The sequence below is a fragment of the Vombatus ursinus genome, unplaced genomic scaffold, assembly GCF_900497805.2.
Source record: "Vombatus ursinus unplaced genomic scaffold, bare-nosed wombat genome assembly UNPS02014809.1, whole genome shotgun sequence".
NCBI lineage: Eukaryota > Metazoa > Chordata > Mammalia > Diprotodontia > Vombatidae > Vombatus > Vombatus ursinus.
This window is the reverse complement of record NW_020954587.1, coordinates 21,130,973-21,155,649: the sequence shown is the minus strand read 5'-3', so window position 1 is coordinate 21,155,649 and position 24,677 is coordinate 21,130,973. Positions and strand designations below refer to the sequence as shown.

Genomic DNA, 24,677 nt, shown 5'->3' with positions numbered 1-24,677 from the left:
TTTTTTTGATCATGGCTTTCAGGTAATCCCATAATTCTTAAATTATTTCTTTTTAATCTATTTTTCTATATTAACTGTTTTTCCTATGAGATATTTTACATTTTCTTTTTTTTTCTTCCACTCTTTTGATTTTGTTTTATTGTTTCTTGGTGTGTCATGGAGTCATCACATTCCACTTGACCAATTATAAAACGGGGTATTTACTTTCTTCAGGATTTTTCAAACCCCAGTTATCTTTTAGCCAATTCTGATTTTTAAGCAATTATTTTCTTCAATTTTTTTTTTTGCTGCTTTTACCAAGTTTTTAATTCTTTTTTCTTAATTTTCTTGCATTACTCTCATTTCTTTTTCCAATTTTTCCTCTACTATTCTGATATTTAAAGTATTTTTTTTCTCTTTTTTATATCTATCTTTAGTTCTAGGGATTCTTGTTAGGCTCGTGTCCAGTATGAATTTTTCTTTGAGGCTTTGCTTGTAGATGTTTTCAAGTCGTCTTTTTCTGAGTCTGTGTCTTGAACTTCCCTGTTGCTATAGCAGTTTTCTATGGTCAGGATTTTTTTGTTGTTTGCTCATTTTACAACCTATTTTTTGATTTTGGACTTTATGTTAGAGTTGGGCTCTGCTCACTTTTGGGGGTAGGAGTGATTGGCCTGAGCTTCAGGCTTTTAAATTCTGCTCTTTTCACAGCTAGGTATGGTGATCTATAAATTTTTGATGCTTGTAAAGTGCTATGATCCAGGGTGTGACCTAGTCATTGCCCTTCTGGTCTGCTCTCTGGTCCTTACCCAAGTAGCCCTTCTTTTCCCCTACAAGGGCAATTACTCATCTCTACCCTTTAAGGCCCACAGACAATGGTGCACCATGCTCTGGGCTAGCTCTAACCCCACAGTGTTGTTTGACCTTTCTTTCTGTGCTCTGAGGTGGAAAAATGACTCACCGTGACTTTCTGTTGATTAACCTGCTCGGAATTTGGTTTGATACACTTTTAAAAATTGTTTAGAAGGTAAGCTGGGAAAGCTTGACAAAACTGCTAATTCATCCATCATGGCTTTGCCCCCTGAAAATTTATTACACTTTTAGATGATTTAAAAAAAAAAGGATAGCAATTATGATTTCAAATGAGGCAACATTACAGAAATCATAAAAAGATAACCAAGGAATTTATATTTTGTTTAAAGCAACCATAAATAATCAATCAATATTTAATATATGTGGATCAAATATCGTGGAACCTGAATATAAAGGAAAAGTTCATTGAAGGGAGAAATAGATAGGAAAACAGTAATAGTAGGGGGCGTCAAATACCCCTCTCTCAGACCTAAGCTAATCTAACAAAAAGATAAACAAAGAATTTAAGGACATCAATAAAATTTTAGAAGAATTAGAGATGATATATTTTTGGTGATTACTGAAAGAAAATAGAAAGGAGTTCACATACTGCTTGGCTGTACATAGCACATTTACAAAAAGACCATGTACTGTGGCCAGAATATGTAGAAAAGCAGAAATACTGAGCACATAATTTAAATAAAATGACACGCAAAAAAGGTCTTTGAAGAAAAAATTAAAAGCATTTGGTAGGTAAGGTAGGAGGCAAAGCCAAGATGAAAGAGTAGTATGAAGTAGTATAAATTCTAACCAAAAACTCCTCCAAAAAAGATCTAGAAAATGCACCAAGTCAAATTCTGATGGGGAAGTCCAAGAAAAAGTCATATGAGTAATTTTTTTCTAGACCAAGATAGCTTAGTGAAACGGACAGGTCTTTAGACAGGGGGAATGGGGTCTAGCCAGAAGCAATGAGCTATGTGGAACTCTCCAATACCCAGGAAGAGGCTATGTACCAGGGCAATAAAGGATTAAGACACATACCAGAGCAATGTGACAGAAAAAGATGCCAAATGGCAGGTACTCAGTTTTGGGTCACTGATCCAGGGAGGAATGAGGAAGGGAACTGATTCCAGGTATGGTGTTTGGGGGTAGGGAGCTGCTGCAGTCCTCAATCAGTGTAATTTAAGAGGAGTTTAGTTCAGAAGCAAGCAACAGGGGGTAGAGTCAAGATGGCAGAGTGAGAGGAAGCAGGACAACTTGGCTGCCCATTGGCCCTTCTCAATAATGTACTAGACAGAATTCTAATTGGGAAACCTAAGAAAAAATTTCCATTGAGTAATTTTTTTCTAGCTCAAGGAGGCTTGGGGAGACAGAAATAGAGATAGAGAGAGATCTGTAGACACTAGGGGTGGGGTCTGGTCAATAGTGCCCACTGTCCATAGCATTTTGGCACTGAGGGACTGAAAGAGGGCTAGGACAGGGCACAGGGACAGAAAGAAATCTCAGGGGATGCCTGAATTAGTGCTGGGTGCAGGAACAAGTACTGTCTAGTAGCTCTGTCCCCTGTTCCTCAGTTTTGGGTTACAGATCAAGAGTGATTACAGTGATCCTGAGAATGTGTCTTAGCCTGAGTAAGGAACAAGTTCTGGGAACAGGGATGTGTGGCTCTTATCTTAGGAGTATAGTAAAAACATAGTTCTAGACTTCTGCCGAGTGTTTAAGCCTGCAGTCAAATAACCAGGACAAGCGTCCCCAACCAAAGGGGAGTAGGTGGTTAATTTGCTCTAAATCTGCAAGGCTTCCCAGCAGGCTAAAAGTAACTGAGTCTAGCAGCAGTCTACTGAGACTCCTATACAAGTCAAGAGACCTAAATCAATGACAATAAATTGAAAGGCTCAGCCATTGCCCCAGATTATAGCACTTTAAGAGCTCTGAAAGCTTGCAAGTCCACAGCCAGAGCTGTGAAAACAGCAGAAGGATGTAAGACGTTTGAAGCTCAGGACAGATATACCCTCTTCTTAAAAGCGGGCAAAGCCAAGCATTAACAAAGAGTCCAAAGTCAAGAAACAGTCTGGAAGAATAGACAAACAGAAAAAGAATGTCACCATCGAGAACTAATAAGATGACCAGGAAACTCAAGACATAAACACAAAAGAAATTACTCAAAAACAAATACAAACAAAGCCCTATAGAAAAAATGCAGTGTGGACACAAGTCCAATAAGAATTTCTAGAAGAGTTAAAGCAAGAGTTAAAAACCAAATCAGAACTATAGAGGAAAAAAAATATTGACTATACAAACTATCAGAAAAAAAGATCTACGTCTTTACTGAGTTTGGAAGTGTAGTACAAGAACCTTTCTCAATTTCTGAAGCTTCAGGTTATCTACCATTAGAGGTAATATGTTCTCTTTATTGTGCAATTATTTTTCATATGATAGAGAAGAAAGATATGAAAAGAAAATTACTAGCTTGGAAAAGGAGGTACAAAATCTTACTGAAGAAAATAACTCCTTGAAAATTATATTTGGTCAAATGGAAACTAATGACTCCATGAGACATCAAAAAATAATAAAATAAAGATAATCTCCTCCCTGCTCAAATAGTAGAAAATGTGAAATATCTCATAGGAAAAACAACTGATCTGGAAAACAAAACAAGGAGAGAGAATTTAAGAATCACTGGACTATCTAAAAGCCACGAATTAAAAAAAAAAATATTCCTGGGCTTATTATAGCCAAATCCAGAGGTCCTAGGTGAAGGAAAAAAATACTGCCAGCAACAAAAAAGAAATCAGGTACAGAGGAATCAAAGTCAGGATTACACAAGATTTAGCAGCTACTATCATATACGAGTGGAGAGCTTAGAGCATGGTATTCTAAAAGGCAAAAGATCTAAGGTTACAAACAAGAATAGCATATCCAGGAAAACAGTCTATTTCCACAGAGTAAAAAGGGGATCTTTAATGAACTAGAGGACTTCTAAGCATTCCTGATGAAAAGCCCAGAGCTAAGTAGAAAATCTGACAAACAGAAGTCAAGAGAAGCATAAAAAGATAAATATGAATGAGAAATCATAAGGGACTAAACATGGTTAAATTGTTTACATTCTTACAAGGCGATACGATATATATAGGAGCTATTTTTCCTAACTACATTCCAATGAAATGAATGAATATTTTAAAGAAAATATAAAAACCGCCTAGACCAAAGAACAGGAAATTGAATACTTAAATAATCTTATCTTATAGAAAATAATATAGAAATTATCTTATCTTAAAGAAAAAGAAATTGAACAATCCATAAATGAATTCCTCTCCACCTATGCCACCTACAAAACTCCACTTGCCCCCCTCAAAAAAATCCCCCAAACCCCAAACAAAAACCAAACCAAACCAAACAAAAAAACAGGGTCAGATGGATTCACAATTGAGTTCTACTAAAATAAGCGTGTGTTGTTCAACTGTATCCAACTGTTTGTGACTCCATGAACCACAGCATGACAATACTGTCTATGGCAAGAGTGGGGAACCTGTGGCCTCGAGGCCACATGTGGCCCTCTGGATCCTCCAGAGTGTCCTTTGGCCAAAGGTGTGGCCCTTTGACTGAGTCCAGACTTCACAGAACAAATCCTTTTATTAGTGAACCCTGAATTGTCAACTAAAAACCTAACTGAAACAATGAACAACTTCAATGAGTTGCAGGATATAAAATAAACCTATATAAGTAATCAACATTTCTATATATTACCAAGACAATATAGCAGGAAGAGATAGTAAGTGAAATTCCAAATAAAAAAACCTATATAGTATAAAAATACTTATATAAGATTATGCCTGAGAGGAAAGAAAAAAGTTTTAATGTTTAAAATAAAGATTTTTTAAAAATAATATTTTGTTTTCCCCCAGTTACATGTAAAAACAATTTTTAACATTCATTTTTAAAAACATCTATTACTTTTTTAAAAGCAAACTGTAGAGATAAGAAGAAAACGAGAACATTTCTCACCTATGCAGCTTAGTGCCTTTATATGAATCCAGCAGCTATCCAGTAATGATTGTGCTTTGTCTGCAAAGTAAGCTATCCTACTGGATTTCATATTTCATTAAGATATTTAGTGTATATTCTTTTCAAACAAACTGCCAAGTCTAAAAAGTCCATATGTATTTTCCCCAGATCATAATTTATCTACACACATACACTGTACATACATTCATGTGAACAGAAGTAGAACCACTTATAAAATATACTAAAAACACAAACATGTATATGGACACATACATATATGGGCACATATACATATATACACACATACATAAATGTACAAACATACAAACACATACCCACATACAAGCAGGTGTTAAACTAAAGAACTCTTTCGCTTAGATGCTATTTAAATCAAGAAAAGCACCAGATGTTAAAACAATTTAAAACAATGTGGAATATTTTGCTGTTTGGAACATTTTAAAAATAGTAAAGGTCACATTTTTCCTGACGCTGAAAAACATCCAACATGAGATTACCTCTAACAACCTCTTCTACAGATTCCGTGGTGGTGGTGGTGGTGGTAGTACTGGCAACACGAGTAGTTCTTTCTGTAGCCTCTTCATATCGTTCCTCAGCTTCTTCCTCCGCTTCATCACCATCTCCATCATCATCATTGTTATCTTCATCTTCTACATCAACTACTTCCTCTTCTTCTGCAACTTCTACTACTTTATCATCACTGTAAAGAGAAAAGCATCATTTCACTGACTGTGCAAACTGTCAGAAAAAAAAAAGACCAATGTTTTTGCTAAGTTAGGAAGTGTATGATAGGACATCTACTGTTAGGGTTTACTATGTTCTCTTTATTGTACAACCACTGCACATCATATGACACTGCTACAATCTGTGATAGAAAATTAAGACTTGGGGGGGCAGCTAGGTGGAGCAGTGGAAAGAGCACCGGCCCTAAAGTCAGGAGGACCTGAGTTCAAATCCAGCCTCAGACCAAACATTTGACACTTGCTAGCTGTGTGACCCTGGGCAAGTCACTTAACCCCAACTGCTGAAAAAAAAGGGAAAAAAAAGAAAATTAAGACTTTGGACTTGTGATTCAGGTAAGGGAACGAAGGATCTTCAATCTAAAACTAGAAAGGACCTCAGCGACGATCTAATTCAATTTCTTCATGTTACAGATGCCCAGGGAGAATTCCTGGTTCTCAAGGAGGTAAGTGCCAGAGGATAAGACTGCTAATTCCTGAGCAAATAGGTTGAATTAGATGAAGTTCGGTCATCAATAAATCAAGAGCTGGTGAAGCCAGGTGGTACAGTAGATAGAGCACTGGCCCTGGAGTCAAGAGCACCTGAATTCAAATGTGACCTCAGACACCTGAGACTTATTAGCTGTGTGACCCTGGGCAAGTCACTTAACCCCAATTGCCTTGCAGAACAAACAAGTAAATAAATCAAGTGTTCATTAGGTGCTACTCTGTGGCAGGCATTTTGCTAAGCGTTGAAGATACAAAGAAAAAAGTCAAACAGTTCTTGCCCTCAAGGACCCTGCATTCTATTGGAAGGAGACAACATGTGCATATATAGGTAGATACAAAATGTATACAAAGCATGTACAAGGTAAAGGAAGGATTAGCAAAGTCCTCATGAAAAAAAAAAGTGGAGTGTGAGGAAATCCTTATGCAACCAAGAATTCTAACAGGTAGAGGTGGGATAGGAGAACTATCCATTCCAGGCATGCGGAGATAGGAGATGCAGTGTTGTGTGTCAAGAATAGAAATGGCTAGAGCAGTGGTTCCCAAACTTATTTGGCCTACTGCCCTCTTTAAAAAAAATTACTCAGCACCCCCCCGCCCAACCTGGAAATCTACTTTCTTTAACCTACTTTAATTTTTTTTTAATTTGTGTCATTTCAAAAACATACATATATTTTTAAATGACACATCTTAAATTTAATAATTCATTGTAAATTTGTGGTTTTTTCCCTACATTGAAATTTTGATGATGCAATATTGTGTCATGTAACCGTATAGTACTGTAAACAAGTCATTACAGCACATATTCCTGCCGATGAACGCTGGACTTCCCAACAATGCAAGACAAGCTTGCCTGCCAACACTTGCTTGTTAAGACCTGTTGGTAGACTTGACCACTGATTGGTTATAACTTGCATTTTGTGTGTTTATTTGGAAAATAATGTAATCAATAAGATTTTAACTCTGTTACACAATAGATGAAACATGTATGAACGGTTTTTCAAAATTTTCTTCTTTTCTTTCCTCATGCTTCCACTGCCCCTTTATTTTTACTCAACACCCCCAATTGCACCTAAGGCTACTACTGACCCCCTGGATCACTGATGGTATCACCCACTTTGGGAACCTATGGGCTACAGAGTCAATAAGCTATGTTACAGGCACTAGGTGTACAACTAAAGGCAAAAACGGTTCCTTCTCTCAAGGAACCCACAGTCTATTAAGAGAGAAAACATGCAGAGAAATACATAAGAAACATACAGGGTAAATTGGAGGTAATCTCAGAGCGAAGGTACAAGCATTAAAGGGGATAAGGAAAAGCTTCTTAAAGAAAGTGGGATTTGAAATTAGTCTTGAAGGAAACCAGGAAGTAGAGATGAGAAAGTGTAACAAGACTGGAAAGGAAGGAAGGAAGGGGCAAGGTTGTGAAGGGTTTTAAAAGCCCAATAGAGGATTTCATGTTTGATTTAAGAAGTGATAAGGAGCCACTAGTGTATAGAGTAGAGGGGTGACAGGGTCAAACCTGCTTTTTAGAAAAAACACTTCAGCAGCTGAGTGGAGGGTGGACTGGAGGACGAAAAGACTTGAGGCAGGGGGAGCAAACAGAAGGCCTTTGAAATAGTCTGGGCTTAAGGTGAAGAGGGTCTGCACAAGGGTGGCCAGCTGTGTCAGAGCAGAGAAAGAAGCATGTAAGAAAGTTACTATAAAGGTAGAATTAATAGGATTTGGCAAAAGATTAGATGGGGGCGAGGGGATTAGAGTGAGAAGTCAACAATGGCAGCTAGGTTGGGAGCCTGAGTAGATGTGAGAAGAGTGGTTCCTTTGCCAGTAGTAGAGAAGCTCTTAAGAGAGAAAGGTCTGAAGTGAGATCTAATGAGTTCAGTGTTGGACATGCTGAGTTTAATATGTTTATGAGACATTCAATTCAAGATGTCCAAAAGTTAGCTGGACATGTGCGTCTGAAAGTTGGGGATAAATAAGTAGATCTGAGAATCATCAGCACAAAATTGATAACTCAGTCATGGAGCGATGAAATCACCAAGTGAAATAGTATAGTGAGAAAAATTTAGGGGGTACCTATGGTGATGGGGGTGATCTGGATGAATAGCCAGCAAAGGAGACTGAGAAGCAGTGCTCAAATAGGCAGGAAGAGAATCAGGATAGAGTAATGTTACAAAAAAAACAGAAATGAGAGAGTATCAGAGAGAAGAGGGTGATCAACAGTGTTAAAGGATGAGGAGAGGTCAAGAAATGATGAAGACTGAGAAAAGGCCATTAGATTTAGCAATCTGGAAATCAAGTAGTAATTGTGGAGAGAACAGTTTTGGTTGAACGATGAGGTGGAAAGCCAGACTGCTGAGAGTTAAGAAGAGACTGAGAGAAGTGGAGGTACCAGTCGTGGCTGGCTTTCTCAAGGAGTTTAGACATGAAAGGAAGGACAGCTATAGTATTATAATTAGCAAAGACGGACGGATCAATATAGTCTTATAGGCAGAAGGAAAGCAGCCAGTTATAGTGAGAGAGTAGGGATAACACAGGGGCAATCTGCTGAAGGATAGGGGGTAGAATGTGATCAAGAGTGCATGTAGAGGGGGTCAGCCTTAGCAAAAAAGGGCCAACTTTTCTTGTGAGACAAGACGGAAGGAGAAGGCAGTGGGGGAAGACATCTTAGTGACGTGAGATGTGGAGAAGGGAAAAAGGAGCTCTTAGCAAATTCCTCCAATTTTTTTTTAAGTGAACTACAAGGCAAAGTTCTCAGCTGAGAAGGCTGAGGAAATGGAGTGGGGTAGCATGGGAGGAATAAAGATAGTTTGGCAGAGTAGGTGGAGGGGAATATGTGTAAGACATTTGGAAAGGTAGGTTAGGGACAAATTGTGAAGTATAATATAAGTCAACAGGTTTTTATATTCACTCCTGGAAGTATTAGGGAGCCAATGGAGATTACTGAGTAAGGGAGTGTAAATTCATAAGAAATCACTTTTAAGCAAATCACTTTGGTAGTTGTGTGGTGGATGAACTGGAGTAGGAAGAAATTTGAGGCAAGAAGATCAATTAGGAAGTCTAAAGGAGAAGTGATGAGGGCCTGAACTAGGGAAGTAGCTGTGTAAGTGAAAAGAAGGGTCACTTATAGGAGAGCTTTTGCAAAGGTGGGAATGACAAGATTTAGCCACAGACTAGAAATGTGGGATGAGTAAAAGTTGTTTAGAATGATACCAAGGTTGGAGCCTATGTGACTAAAAGAATGTTGGTAGTCTCAGGAGTAAAAAGGAAGCTCAAGAGAAGAAAGGGTCTGAAGAGAAAGACAGTGGATTCTCTTATGGACATGTTGAGTTTGGGATGCCTATGAGACAATTAGTTTAAGATATACTAAAGATAGTTGGCGATAAGGAACTGGAGACCAGAAGAAAGAATAGAGCAGGATATTTAGATCTGGGAGTCATTTGCATAGCAACAGCAACTGAACCCATGGGAGCTGATGAGCTCACTAAGTGTGAGAGCATGGAGAATTAAGAGAAAGTCCAAGATACAGCCTTGGGAGCACATTACAGCATTAAGGAACACAGTACTGATGATAACCCAGCAAAGGAGACTGAGTAGTCAAATGGCTAAGAGGAGTACCGAGAGAGGAGTAGCAGAAAATCACAGAGGAGACAAAGTATCCTGGAGAGAATAGTCAATAGTGTGATTACTGCAGAAAGTTCAGAAATCCTACTGCAGATGATTCTGAAAATCAAATATAGTAATCAAGAATCACTGGTAACTTTGGAAACAGCAGTTTCATTTGGATGATGTGATCAGCAGCCAGAATGCAATGCATTAAGAATGAGAAGAGAGGAAGTGGAGACAAGTAGACATTTTTTTTTCAAGTAGTTTGGGAAAGGAAAGAGATACAAGATGATAGCTTAAGAGGATGGTGCTATCTGCAGGGTTTTTGTCTTTTAAAGATAGGGAGACTTGCTTGCATAATAAGTCTGCAGACAGGGAGGAAGTAGGAGACTGGGAAAGATGGAAGATTAGAAAGATAGGGGCACAATCTGCTGTAGAAGTCCAGAGGAAATGACCTTGGCTCAGAATAAGCTATCATTGTTAAAGGAAGCTAAGGATTGCAAAAAGGGCTTTCTTAGTTATACTGGGACAAAAAGGAAGATCAAAGATGGGATAGGACCTTTGCTTCAAATGGATGGTATGATATCTGACTACACAGAAAAAGCAGATCACCTCCATACTTTATTTCTGCAAAGGAGAATGACTTTTATACTGGAAATGACAGGACAAAACCAACTATTGGGAATTTATACTCAAAATAAGTAAGATAATAGCTAAGAGAGCACTTAGGTGACCTTGATCAATTGAAGTCTCTTGGCCCAAACGAACTACAACCTGGAGTCCTGAAAGAACTGCCAGAAGTGAGAGCTATCAGTGATATGAAGGAAAATGAAGAATGGGAGAGGCAACATAAGACAGAAGAAATAGTAACCATCACAGTTTTCAAAAAAGGGAAGAAAACTGAGCCTATAAACCAGTAAACAGGATTCAATTCCTGGGAAAATTCTTCAAAGGATCATTACAGAGAAGGTTGAAGACTATCTAGAAAGAGATGTAGTGATTATAGAAAGCCATCATGACTTCATCAAGAACATGTCATGTTAAACTAAGCTCAATTCCTTTTCTGACAGGGATACTAAAGTAGTAGATAAAAGGAATTCTACAGATATAGTTTACCTAAATTTTAGCAAAGCTTTTGACAAAGTATCTCATATTATTCTTGTGGAAAAGGTGGACAGATACAAGCGAGGTGATAAAACAACAGATGGATTCAGGAGTGGTTAGATGACTAGACTCAAAGAGTAGTTGTCAGTGGTTAAGTGTCAAATGTGGCAGGTTTCTAGTTGAATACCAAAGGGATGAGTGCTTGGCTCTATAGCACTAAACATTTAAAAATGTTATCAATGTCTCTTATAAAGTACCAGTGAAGTGGAATGAGAGGAAATGGTAAGTACAAATTATAACTTTAGGAAAAATAAGGCAAAAGGATAGATGGAATAATACGAAGTTTTATATGAGCAAATAAAAGCATTTCAGAGCATGAAAGTGAAACACTTGTGGGTAAAAGCAGGATAGAGGTGTGTTTATATCCTGTATAAAGGTATGTACTCCACCTCACCTGGAGTGGGAGTTGAATAGTTTGAAGAAGTAGGAAGTTAGGATATTTGAGTTAATATGTGAATTCTGAAGTCCTCTTACTCAGAGTAATATGTCATGAACTTATTAGGGGCAATACGTTATGAACTTAAAGGCAAGAGTCGGGGTAGAGAGTAAGACTGTAAGTCAAGCAGGGAGCTCATTGAGAAAGGAGAAGGAATGTCCTTTGAGCTAGTAGATAACCTATACAATACTATTTTACATAATAACCTATATGATCTATATTTCAGCTCAGATTCTGTGAGGCACTATTAATGACTGAAAATGAAAGCATGTAAAGGCTAAGATGTTTGGGAGTATTCAGAGATTGAAATGGGGAGAAAATCAGTGATCCACTTTAGAAATCTAACAGATTATTTTCAAAGAAGTTTCAATTATTATTTAAGCATCAATTTCCTGCTCCAGTATCACCCAAAAGGAAAATGTATAAAACATCTGCTTTTTTTTTTCATTAGTTTGCTGCAATAGAAGAAAAAAAATGGTTTTTCTTTGCATTCCCAGAACTTAGTACCATGCCTGGCACATAGTAGGCACTTAATAATTGCTTGGTGACTTGACTCAATATAAAGCACTGGTGATACTGGATTCCTAAAAACTCTGACCCCCAAAATAGACTCTAAGCAAACCCTACTAAGATGGAAAGATTGAATATGGATATACAATTAGACTGCATAACAGTACTCTAAGGACCAGCCTAGCTAGGTTGAGAAAGGCTTATATAAGAAAGCTAGCAACTTAATAATGATATTTTCAGCCTCAATAACTGAAGGTGATGATTTACTGTGGCATGTGGCGCTGGGGTGAGAGAGGAATGCGGAAAGGAATAAGCATTTATTGAGCTCCTATTATGTTTCAGACTCTGTGCTAAGTGATAAAAATATTATCTCATTTGATCCTCACAACAAGATAGTTGCTATTATTATCCCCATTTTTACAGTTGAGGAAACTGGGACAGAAAAAGGTTAAATGACCTGCTCTGGGTCACACACCTAGAAAATGTCTAAGGTCTTCCTCACTATAAGCTCAGTCCTCTGTGCCACCTAGCTGCCATGATGGAGCTTGTGATATGTGTTGACAGAAGAATTGCCTACTTCCATAAAATTACTGATGACACAAGACCCATCCATTGGAGGTCCAGAGTCTTAGGAAACTAGTAACACTAGAGGGCTCTTTTAGGAGTCCAATTCTTTTAGGAGTCCAAAGATCAGATACTAAGTAGTACTGTGCACAATTATACACTAACAAAACTGAGAAAACAAAAGAAACAGAGGAATATCTTTAAAATATAAAATATCCAAACTATCAGAAGAACAGATAGAGATTTTAAATATTCCAAACTAAGAAAAGGAAACAGAACTAGCTTGTAAAGGAAATATCAAAGAAAAAACTCTTAGACCTAATAGAGTCAAAGGAGAATTCTATAAAACTTTTAAAGAAGAGTTAGTATCCATACTTCATAAATTATTCTAAAAAATGGAGAAAGAATTCTACCAGAATTCTTTTTTTTTTTGCTTAGGCAGTTGGGGTTAAGTGACTTGCCCAAGGTCACACAGCTAGTAAGTGTCAAGTGTTTAGTCTGAGCCCGAATTTGAACTCAGGTCCTCCTGACTTCAGGGCCAGTGCTCTATCCACTGCGCCACCTAGCTGCCCCCCAGAATTCTTTTACAAGACAAATACAGTCCTAATATCTAAACCAGTGAAAACAAAATGTGGAAAGAAAACTATAGGCCAATAACATTAATGAACACTGACTCAACAATTTTAAATAAAATCCAATAAAAAAAACTGCAGTGATTTATCCAAGAAATCATTCATTATAATCTCATTCATTATAATCAAGTAGGATTTATACAAAGGATGCAAGAACAATCAATGTAATTAATCATATTACAAACCAAAACATCTAAAACCACATAATCATCTTAATATATGCAGAAAAAGACTTTGATCAAATGCAATTTTTAATGCTAAAAACTCTACAAAATATAGGCATAGAGGGACCTTTTTTAATATCCTAAAGTTGGTTGGAAAGATAAAATGTGAAGGGGTAGGGGGAAGGAAAGGGGAAAAAGGAGAAGGAGCACAAAGAGAAGAAATCCAAGACAGAACTTTAGGGGAAACCATGACTGCAGGTCTGGGAAATAGATACCAATCCATCAATAGAGAATAAAAGCAGCAGAGTTATCAAAAAGAATGAGTTTGAGAAAAAGCTGTCAAATTTAGGAGTTAAATCAAATTGTAGGGAACAAGAAGAATAAGGTTGTATTTCCAGGGCACCTAATCACCTGTGGTGACCACTATCTCTCTACTTTTCTTCAAGGTCCTCTACCAGTCTTGTCACTTATTGTGGTCCTTATTTTATGAGCCTAACTTTTCTGATAGTGGCTCTAGAGTTAAAGGATTAAGAGTTAAGAGGTCATTGATGATTTTAGAGAGTTTCATGTGAGTGATAGGTTAGGAAGACAAATTGCAAGGTGTTAGGAAGAGTGGGAAGAAAATGACAGTTTAATGGAATAGAGAGAAAGTATAATATTTAGAAGGTAGATAAATGGGTCGACTGAAGGTTAGTTGTTTTTTTTAAAGGTTAAGGGAGATAGGGACATGTTTGGGACAGAAAACAGTTGCAAGAAAATTTTGAAGTATGGAATGTGGGAAAAAGAGAGAACACAAGAGTGAAATTATGTGCCAACAGTTAATGGGACAAGCTCTCAAAAGACATAGGCTCTCAAGGACAAGAGGAAAAGTGTTAGCCTGGTAAGGAAGAGGATAATAATACTATATAGTACTTTAAGGTTTGCAAAACACTTTTCATACATTGTCTCATTTGGTTCTCCCAACAACCCTGAGAGGTAGATGGTATATTATCTCCATTTTACAGATGAGGAAAGTGCCTGGTTAACATGGGTCTGAAAGCAAGATTTGAATTCGAGTTTTCCTGATTCCAATCTCTGAATTCTATCCACTAAGTAACTTAGCCGTCTGAAACAGAAGAACGTAAAGGGGAATAAGTAGATAGAAAGGAGAAGCAGCCAGCTGTGGGTCTAATTCACTTCATTCTGGGCTGACCTAACTCCTTAGGGTGCTGCCTGACCCAAAGAAAGGTAGGAGGCATGAAATCTGAGGCTGGAACTTGGGTGAGGTAGCTCTTCTTACTATCATCTCCCTCCAGGGATGAGGAAGGAGTCCACAGGGTTACTGTAGGGGTGAATCTCAGGGGAATCATGGAATAGGACTCCATGTTCTAGACCAGAACTCTCCTTCAGAGTTTGAAATAAAGGAGGAAAACCACAATTCCAAAGGATTCATGATGAAACATGCCATCCACCTCCAGATAAAGAGCAGGTAGATGCAGAGTGCAAATTAAAGCTATTTTCTTCTCTTTCTTTTTCTTTATTATTTTATTTGGACATGGCTAATGTGGAAATTTGTTTTTTTTTTAATAACTATATGTATTTGTAAATGGTTTTCTTTTTCCTGCTTTCTCAAGGAGTGAGAGCAGGAAGAGGAGAGATAGGATTCTGAACTGAAAATAAAAAACAGAACAAAACAAAACAAAACAAAAGCAGAACACAGGAAGGGGCAGGTGAAAAAGTAGAGGGATTTTGAGGTGTGGCATGAGAGATGGAAGTGCTCATAATAGATAGCATCTATTTTCTCATTAATTAGTAAAGAGGCCATCTGCTGAGAGAAGCAGGTGGGGAGGGTCACTGATTTTTTTTTTGGTGACAAGTATAAGACTTTATATTTGTCTCTACTAAATATCTTTTTTTGTTAAGATCTTTTTGAATTCTAATTATGTCACCCAACATAGTACAACTACCCTCCAACTCCAAGTCATTTACAATTTTTATAAGCATACCTTCTCTGTGATCCAGCTACATTGGCCTATTTACTAGTGGAGCATGTAACACTCTAATTATCCAGGTCACTGAAGACAGAAAATGGTGGTACACCATTAGGACCCTCTTTTTAACGTGAACAATTCATTAATCAACATTCTTATGATAAAATTATTCAACTCACTATGAAGTCAACCACTCAGCTGGTATTTCTATTGTTTATGAGAGACTTTGTTAACTGCCCTGTTGAGATTTTTTTTAAAGTGGAATTTCCCAAATCTACCAATCTAATAAGGCTATAAAAATGTTAGTTTGGTATGACCTACTCTTATTTAATTTATTCTGGTTCATACTGATCATTTGTTTTTCTAAACTGGGTAAAATATAAGGTAAAACATTAAGGATCAAAATCAACCACCGGATTTTCAGAACATGGAAAGATGAACCAGGCATAGTTGAAAGGAAAAGCAAGAGTTACAATCAATTCTCAGCTGAATTTAAATGAGCAATATAGAATTGACACTTCAACATTCATTTAACTGGATGTCCAAGTAGACATCTTAAACCTGATGAGTCCAAAACTGAGCTCATTTTTCCTTCTAAATCCTCCTCCTTTTTCTTCCTTACCCATTATAGGTATTGTAGAGGAAATGTACCAATCTCCTCCCTCAAGCTCGTAACCTTGGAGTTATGCTTGACTTCTTACTATCCCTCATCTTTCCATATCTAACTGTTACCAAGGCCTGTCAATTTTACCTTTGCAACTTCTCTTGAATACACCCCCTTCTCTCTTCTGACATTGCCACTACTCTACGCAGGACCTCATCACCTCATGCCTGGACTACTGCAATAGCCTTCTGATGGCTCTGCTTACCTTCAAGCTCTCCCCACTCCAATCAGCCATCAAAGTGAGTTTCCTACAGTGCAGGAGTGACCATTTCATATACTTCCCCATCTCCTCAAACTCCAGTGGCTTTCCATTGCCTTCAGGAGCAAATAAAAAATGCTGTTTGGCATTTTTCTTACACCTTACTTCCTGCCATATACTCTTTAATCCAGTGACACTGGCCTCCTGACTATTCCATGAACATGACATTCCATCTCTGTGTTGAGAATTTTCTCTGCCTGCACCCCCCTATTCCCCCATGCCTGGAAATGCTCTCCCTCCTCAACCTCACCTACTGACCTCTCTAACTTCCTTTAAGCCCCAACAGAAATCCTATCTTTTATAGGAAGCTTTTCCCAACCCATCTTAATTCCAGTGCCTACCCTCTCGTGATTGTCCCCTATTTATCCTGCATACAGCTTGTTTGCATATACAGTCAATTCTCAACATTCATGACTTCACTTTTATGACTTCAAGCATTCATGTGATTATTAGTAACCTCATTTTCACTCTCCCACTGGAAACTGGGCACACTAACAGCTATGCACAGAAGAGAAAAAAATGAGAGGCACAATATACCCTCAAGTTTGTGGAAGCAACAGCTGTAAAGAGCTCCCTGGACATTCCTTAAATATTTTCACTGTTTGCCCTTAAAACTCAAGTGTTGTGTTGCAATCATTCCCCAAAGCGTAGAGTGAGTCCTTTGGGCTTTAAGGTAATGTCAAGATCTCGCCTGTCTCCACATCGTCTAACAACAGTGAGTAAAGTTTCAGCAAACTCTCCCTTGGTTTTCAGAGGGTTTCTAAGGTACAGAGGTTTACAGCAGTATAGTATACAATACAAAGGCCTCCCACAGTCATCTGACAGAGTGGAAGGTAACATTCAGGTTAAAAAATATTTTAGATTTAAGAATTTTATTTGCCATACAGGATTTATGATACTGTAGATTTCATCTACTACGAAAAGTGAATATTGTGTGAAATCAATTTTTAAAAAATAAGATGTTAGCACAAAAGGTTACAATTCTAGAGGATAACTAGGAAGAAAAATATGTTTAGCATGTTACCCATTTTATGAGTAATTTCACGGTTTCTGTGTTAGGAAAAGTATATATCATTAGAATTAATATTTTGTTATAAAGAATTATATGCAGAAAAGCGTATTTTCAGTAATCTCTAGCTAAATATTGGGAAATATTAGTTGCAGGAACCTAACTACCTATTTCCCATAGGTGTAATGCATATGAGTTTTTCACTTTTGTGCTATTTTCTAGGAATATCTCCACGAAAGTTGAGGATTGACTATATATTTTTAAATGGTGTCTCCCCCATTAGACTACAAATTCCTTCTGGGCAGGGACCATCTTTTGCCTCTTTTTCTATCTCCAGCACCTAGCACATAGTGCTTAATAAATGTTTATTGATTATTGACCGAAGCATTTATTAAATGGCTGTTATGATCCATGTGTTGGGATATAAAAATAAAAACGAAACATTCCCTGCCTATGAGTATTTGCATTTCCCTTATGCCAAATCTCAGAATGCTCCCACTTTTTTTTAAACCTGTCTTCTCCTTTATTTTAAATTCTGAGAAGAGGTAATCTTTCTCCATTACTAGGCCAACTCCTTTCCAACTGCCCTTCATTCCTCTATTGGCTCTGCTTCTGACTTTCTGGACTCTGCCACCATGCCTCAGCCTCCTTTAACCCTAGAACTTCCCTTAGTGTTTTGGGTGTTCTCATCTTAGAACATCCAGTCACCCTGCAACATCCATCCACCGTGCAGGCCACCTTCTCCCACTGGTGAGTTTCTTCTAGGAGCCCTCCATTTTGGTAAAGGGCTTAGGCTAGCCAAACTTTACTTTCTCCTGGTTCTGTTTCTGACTTTCTTGACTTTGACATTATGATTACATTACTAATAATAAGAAAAAGAATAAGAAGGACAAAAACAAGAAGAATAATAGCTAACATTTATATAGTGTTTACTATCTGCCAGGCACTGTGCTAAGCACTTCACAATTATTATTTCATTTGATCCTTACAACAATGTTGGGAGGTAGGTGCTACTATTACCCAAATTTTATAGATGAAGAAACTGAGGCAAACAGGCTAAGTGATTTGTCCAGGGTCACACAGCTAGTTAATGTCAGAAGTCCGGATTTGAACTCTGGGCCATCCTCTGATATTGCTATCACCTTGAGGCAAGGCTTCATCACATTATACTTTATTGTAACAGCCTAGCAACTAAGTACATATATGCAGTGAAGGAAAATGAGTAGTAAAGAATAATGCTAACAAGATAAATTTTAGAGACTGGAACACCTAGTTGGGGAATGGGTGTTTATAAATGTCACACGAATGAACATCCAGTCTCTACAGTCTAACTCCCAATCTCATCATTCAAATGAAATTGCTGCGTCCAACGTTACCACTGATCTCTTAATCAATCCTCATCCTTCTTGATTTTCCCGTATCCTTTGATACTGCCAATCACCCTCTTTCCCCTAGGTTTTCATGGCACTGACCTTTCTGGGTTCTCATTCTATCTGTCTGACCATTCCTTCTCAGTCCCTTTACTGGATCTTCATCTAGGCCATAGCTGTTAACTGTGGATATCCCCCAAGACTATATTTTATGCCTTTTTCTCTTCTCCCTCTATATTATTTCACTTGGTGATCTCATCAGCTCCTGGGGATTCAACTATCACCTTTATTCAAAGAATTCTAAAAACTATTTGTTCATCTATCACCTCTTTACTCAAGGCCAGCCTCACATATCCAACTGCCTACTGTACATTTCAAACTGGATGTTCCGTATGCATTTTAAACTCAACATATGCAAACTGAACTCATTATATCTCCCCCCAAATCCTTCTTTCTTCCTAACTTCCCTATTACTAGGTATCGTCCTCGACCTTTCACTCTCTCACTCCTCAAATCCAATCAGTTTTCAAGTCCTGTCATTTTACCTTTACAACATCTCTTGTATATGCTCCCTGCTCTTCTCTTCTAACACTGCCCCCTACCTAATGCAGACCCTCATCACCTCATTCCTGGACTATCGCAATAGCATGTTGGTTGGTAATCCTGCCTCAAGTTTCTCTCCACTTCAGTCCATCTTCATTTGAGTTATCAAATTGATATTCCTAAAGTGCAGGTCTTGCCATGTTATACCCCTACTCAAAAAAATAAGCGTCTACGATCAAACATAAAATTCTCTGTTTGGCATTCCCCTCACAACCTGGTCCCTTCCTACCTTTCCAATCTTCTTACACTTTATTCCTTTCCACGTAGTCAGAGATCAAGTAACACTGGCTTGCCTGCTTTTCCTTGTACTAAACACTCCATCTCCCAATTCCAGGTACTTTCACTTGCTGTTCCTCATGTCTGGAACTCTCTTCTCTTCTCCACTCCTAGCTTCTCTGGTTTCCTTTCAGTCTCAGCTAAAGTCTCACCTTCTGTAAGAAGCCTTTCTTAGTCCTCCTCAATCTTAGTGCCTTCCCTCCAATTTACCTTCAACATATCTTGTTTGTATGTCGTCTTCCCCATTAGACTGTAAGCTTTTTGAGAGCAGGGACTGTTTTTGGCCTTTTTTTTTTGTATCCCTAGTGCTTAGCACAGTGCCAGGGGTAAGGCTTGCTGAAAGTGAGTGGGGAAATGATATCAAGGGTTTTGATATGGCCTCAATGTTAAGTGAGAGTCAAGGTCATAATCTCAGAGAAAGAGAGAAGGCAGAGTTAAGAGAAATGAGGAGGGAAGAGAAGGTTTAGAATAACTTCTGTAAATAATAAGACAGGTAAACAATTAAATAAGAATAAAAGAACTGCCTTGATGTAGTGGGAACCCAATTGATGTTAGATAATATAAATTTGTAATGTTCCAAGTCAGCAAAGTTGGGAGACTTCCTCTAGTTTTATTCAGAAAGTCAGTGAGAGAAATCCAGGGCTGAGGTTTGACAAGAAAAGAGTGGCAACAGGACAAAGGGGCAATGCATTCAATAACAGATGACAAAAAGGACAAGAGATGAGGGAAAAAGCAAAGAACAAGATTGATAATGCCTTTTATCCCTTCTATGTGGCAGAAAACTTCCCATTGTACTCCACTGACTAGAATGAAAATTAGCAGCCCTGAGAACAGATTCTAGAAGGTAAAGGAAATAAGAAAGGGGAGAGAAGGAAAACAATGCCACTGGGTAAGGGATATCACAATTTAGAAACACAGAAGCAGATGCATGGATGGGGAGCATCAGAGATTGCACTGGGAAAGGAAATAAAAAGGAAAAAAAACAAATGAGAGAATCAAAGACAGACAGAATATAAAAAAACGTGGTCATGGAATTTAAGACTAATCAAGAAAAGGAGAGTAGAAAAGGGAGGCGAGAATAAGTTCATATCAGTACAAGCAAAACAAACAGAGACTATGTACTGACTTAAAAGGAATTAAATATGCATGTAATTTAATAGAAGAAAAAATTATAACTTTAAAAGTGAACAAATTTAATTCCTCATTTTAAAAAGGAAAGAATAGATTTCTTTTAAAAAACTAATAATCTGAGGCATACACATGTATAGTCCCTTCAAGGTCACTGCCCTTTCATGTGGTACCTGAAAAGAGTAGGAAAAGAACAATGATTTAATAAAAATTGTTACTGGTAAAAACTCCAAATTTTCAGACAGGCTGTAAGCAGTTGTAGAAAAGGGACAGCAAATGAACTGTGTCATAAATACAAATGCTTAGATTTGCTTAAAAAGACTACAGGCTGATGTTTCTTTCAGCAAATGAACAGCTTGATAGTTTAAAGGGCCATAAAATAAATAATAAAAGGGCCATAAAAAATAGAAGAACTTTTATTTAGTAAAAGTTGATAAAATATAAGCATAAAGAAACACAATATTCAGAGGCAGACCTCTTTGAAGATTACACACTGGCTGAAGCTGCAGGGCATGGCTGTTTTCTCAGTTCATTTACATATAAGTGCTTTATTTATACTTAAAAGGGTAAAACTCACAAAAATGAAAATTCATAAAACTGACTGAAGAGTATGATATAATTTAATAAAAAAGTGTTGATTTCACAGGCAAATTTTGTAAGCTTTTACCTCCTAAGTGAATGGTAAGTCTCCGAGTATCAGGAGGCTCTGATTTAAGTCACTGAGAGTAGTGAGTAAAGAATAGAGTCAATATTAAAAACTAAATAAAGAGCAAGGATTGTAAAAAGGCCCGCTCTGTTGAGGCCATGAAGCTGGAACAATCTCCTGAAAGATGGCGTCAGGAAGAGGAGAACTTCTCTATTTACAATTGCCCTTCCATGCCATCTAAAGTTTGAGAGATATGAAGCCTCTCAGAAACATGTCTTCTGCTGTCACTTCTGCTTTGGAAGGGAAAAAGCAGAGGGCAAAGATGGGCTTTGCAGCTGCTTTGCTGAAAGATGATTTCAGCATACTGGTGGGTAAAGAGCTGACTGGGCTTGCCTGCACTGCCCAAAGAGTTAACTTGAACTGCTCTGCTAAAAGCTTTGTTTGCTACAAGCTGATCTGATGACACAGCATTCTGGTGAATGAACAGATGTCTGGAATTGTCTATACTGCCTAGAGAGAGACACTCTAATGAACTCTGTAGGTCTCTGGTTTAAAGAGAACTACTAGCTAAATTGGGCAGCTAAGGTGGCACAGTGGATAGAGCACTGGGCCTGGAGTCTGGAAGACTCATCTTCCTTAGTCCAAAACTGACTTCAAACACTTACTAGCTGTGGGATCCTGGGCAAGTTGCTTAACCTTGTTTGCCTCAGTTTCCTCATTCATAAAATGAGCTGGAGAAGAAAACGGCAAATCACTCCAGTTTCTTTTTCCAAGAAAACCCCAAATGAGGTCATAAAGAGTCAGACTTACCTGAAAAGATTAAATAACCAGATAAATTAAGATTGTAACGCTTTCTAAATGCCCTTTAAAGGGTGATTGTAAATTGAAAGAGCTTGTAAATGCTTTATCAGATCCAGAACAGAAGCAAAGAAGATTTGCCAAGCTGAAGAGTGGTAAGGATCAGAATGAAAGCAGTTGGTCGAATGCACCTGCAATCTGGAGTTGAGTTACCTTAAGAGTGGATATTCTTCACCCATATATTTCTCTTCCAGGTTTCTGTAGGTATGCATGCAGTCTTTCCACAGATACTAAGGGCACTGGCAAGAAAGGGTGACACTGACTTATAGACTGTAATATATCTGTTAATCTTGAATCTGCTTTAATAAATGAGTATTTGTGATGTTATTACTTCTTTTGCCTTGTTGCTAGGTAAATGGTTATAATCTAAATGTTTATCATTGTCAGTGGCTGATTTTGTGTAAATAGAAGCAAATTAGTGGGGGCTTCAAAGCTAAAGCAGTGAGCAGTGTAGGTATAAGGCTATATGTAGGATACTGAGCAAATCCAAGGGTAACACATGGAAGGCAGCCTTTTCTGGGTCACTATGAAGATATGTTGGAATGAGTGAGTCAGACTAGAAAGTGAGTGGGTGTTCACATGCTCTGTGTGAGAGGTATGAAGCACTACAGTGTGAGTGGCTATCCCTAATGTGTGTTACAAAAGGAACATTTAAAATACATAGACACAAAGTGGAAATGAGAGAATGGAAAAATATATTGCGCTCCAATGGGGTATCCAGTTTCTGGAAGTTATTTATTAGCGGAAATATATGATTAATGAGGTATGTTTGCACAAACATGTCATAACAAGAGGATTTGTTCATTTCTAACTAATGAAAAGAACTGAAAGTAAAATTTTCAGTTTTAATTTTCCCTCAGTAAATGTTCTTTTGTTAATACTAAGTATATATTTGTTAAATACATACCCTATTTTTAGCTTAATTATATTTTTCTCTCTCTCCTAATCCCTTCACTGGGGGGGGGGACCCCACAACTTGGTGACAGATATATATAACCAAAAAAAAACCCAAAAAGTGTGTTTCATTTTGCATCCTTAGTCCACAGCCTCTCTGTCAGGAGTTGGTAATATGTTTCAGCATTATGCACGAACACGTATATGACAAATACATATCACATTATCTATTTCAGACAGATTTTCAAAAGTGCAGAGACCAAATTTATACTTGATCTGAATAGTTCCTAGCACTATCACAACTAATATTACCATAAAAGTCAGATAAGAAACAGATCATATACCTTTCACAGTTATGTTTAGAAGATGAATTTTCAAAAAAAAAAAAGGATAAAATAGGTAATTTTGTTTATATGAAACAGAAAAGCTTCTGCACAAACAAAATTAATGGCCCCAGGACAAGAAGGGAAGCAGCTTGAATGTTAAAAAAAAAATCTTTGAACTGAATTTCTACAAATATACATATATGAACACAAATACATGTGACCAAAAGCCATTCCCTAATATATAAATGAAAGGATATGAACAAATAGTTCATAGAAGAATTGCAAACTTGACAACCATATGAAAGAATGCTCAAAACCATTAATAAGAGTAATAAACACCAAAACAACCTTGAGGTCACCTCAAACCCTGTAAATTGGCAAAAATGTCAAAAAATGACAAGAGTCCATGTTGGAGAGGGTGTGGGAAGATATGCTGGTGGAGCTGTAAATCCACACTACCATTTTGGAAAACAATTTGGAGCTATGCAAATAAAGTGACTAAAATGTCTCTACTTTTTGACTCAGAGACTCCACTACTAAACAAAGTACACAAAGAAGTTCATTGGTTATTTTTTCTCTTCTTCCTCTTTTTCTTTAAAAAATATTCTTTGTACATGGGATGGTAGGTGGAAGAAGAAAGGAAAAGCATAAAGACAGAAATTTAGAGATGTAAAAACAAAAGATATCAAAGAAAATTTATTTTTTAAAAAATACATACTTTAGAATGCATTGACCATGATGATTCCTGATTTATTGAGGGGCAGATTACCAGGTATTTCTTATGATTCACTGAAAAGAGGTAGCCTCTGGCAATTTCATTTACACATGTTAACTATCAGTGTTAATGCTGTTAACACTGATTAAGTTAAGGCAAGAAAGACTGGATAGATAAGCAGGCCTCAGAGTCAAGAAATCCTGGATTACATCATTCCATCTTTAATATATATTGGTTGCATTATCTGGAACAAATTACTTAACTGCTCGGTGTTCCAATTAACTCTCAAGACACCAAGTTCCCTGCCTCGCCACGCCCTCTTCCCCCCCACAAAGAAGATACTGAACTATAATGGTAAAAGGAAGTGCCTCACCAGAAACTCCCAACACCAAAAGAAATCAAAGATCTGGTCCACAACCCCTACAAAACTGTCACTGCATCTCACCTGAGTGGATGAAATATCGTGACATTTCCCATATACACTGTGATAGATGACAACTCAAGCAACTCCATATCCTTTCTCAGGAACTCCAGACATCATTAAATCATGTAATTCCAACTTACAATATTTGACTATGAAAGCATAGCTTCTGACCCTCTAGCTCCAGAACCAAATTGATAACCAATTATCATGTGACTTCACGCCTCAGAGTGGGCTAACATTTTGGAGACTTTTCTTTCAATACAATACAGGATTTTAATATATGATGCCAACATTGGATATTCAGGATAATATAATCTATCCCAGCCTCCAAAATATAGTAAAGGAACAACTTACTAGGTCAACTAAAAGTTATTTATGTCCC

General features: G+C 37.5%; 1 protein-coding gene across 2 annotated transcripts in view; it reads right to left on the bottom strand.

Annotated features, from left to right (window-relative positions):
* The window catches only part of APP (amyloid beta precursor protein), a 164,249-nt gene that overhangs the window by 62,816 nt on the left and 76,756 nt on the right, over positions 1-24,677 (bottom strand). For both annotated transcript variants that reach the window (XM_027875455.1, XM_027875454.1), the window contains exon 6: positions 5,349-5,551. In XM_027875455.1, the coding sequence (XP_027731256.1) occupies positions 5,349-5,551 (203 nt within the window). The remainder of the gene's footprint in view (positions 1-5,348; positions 5,552-24,677) is intronic.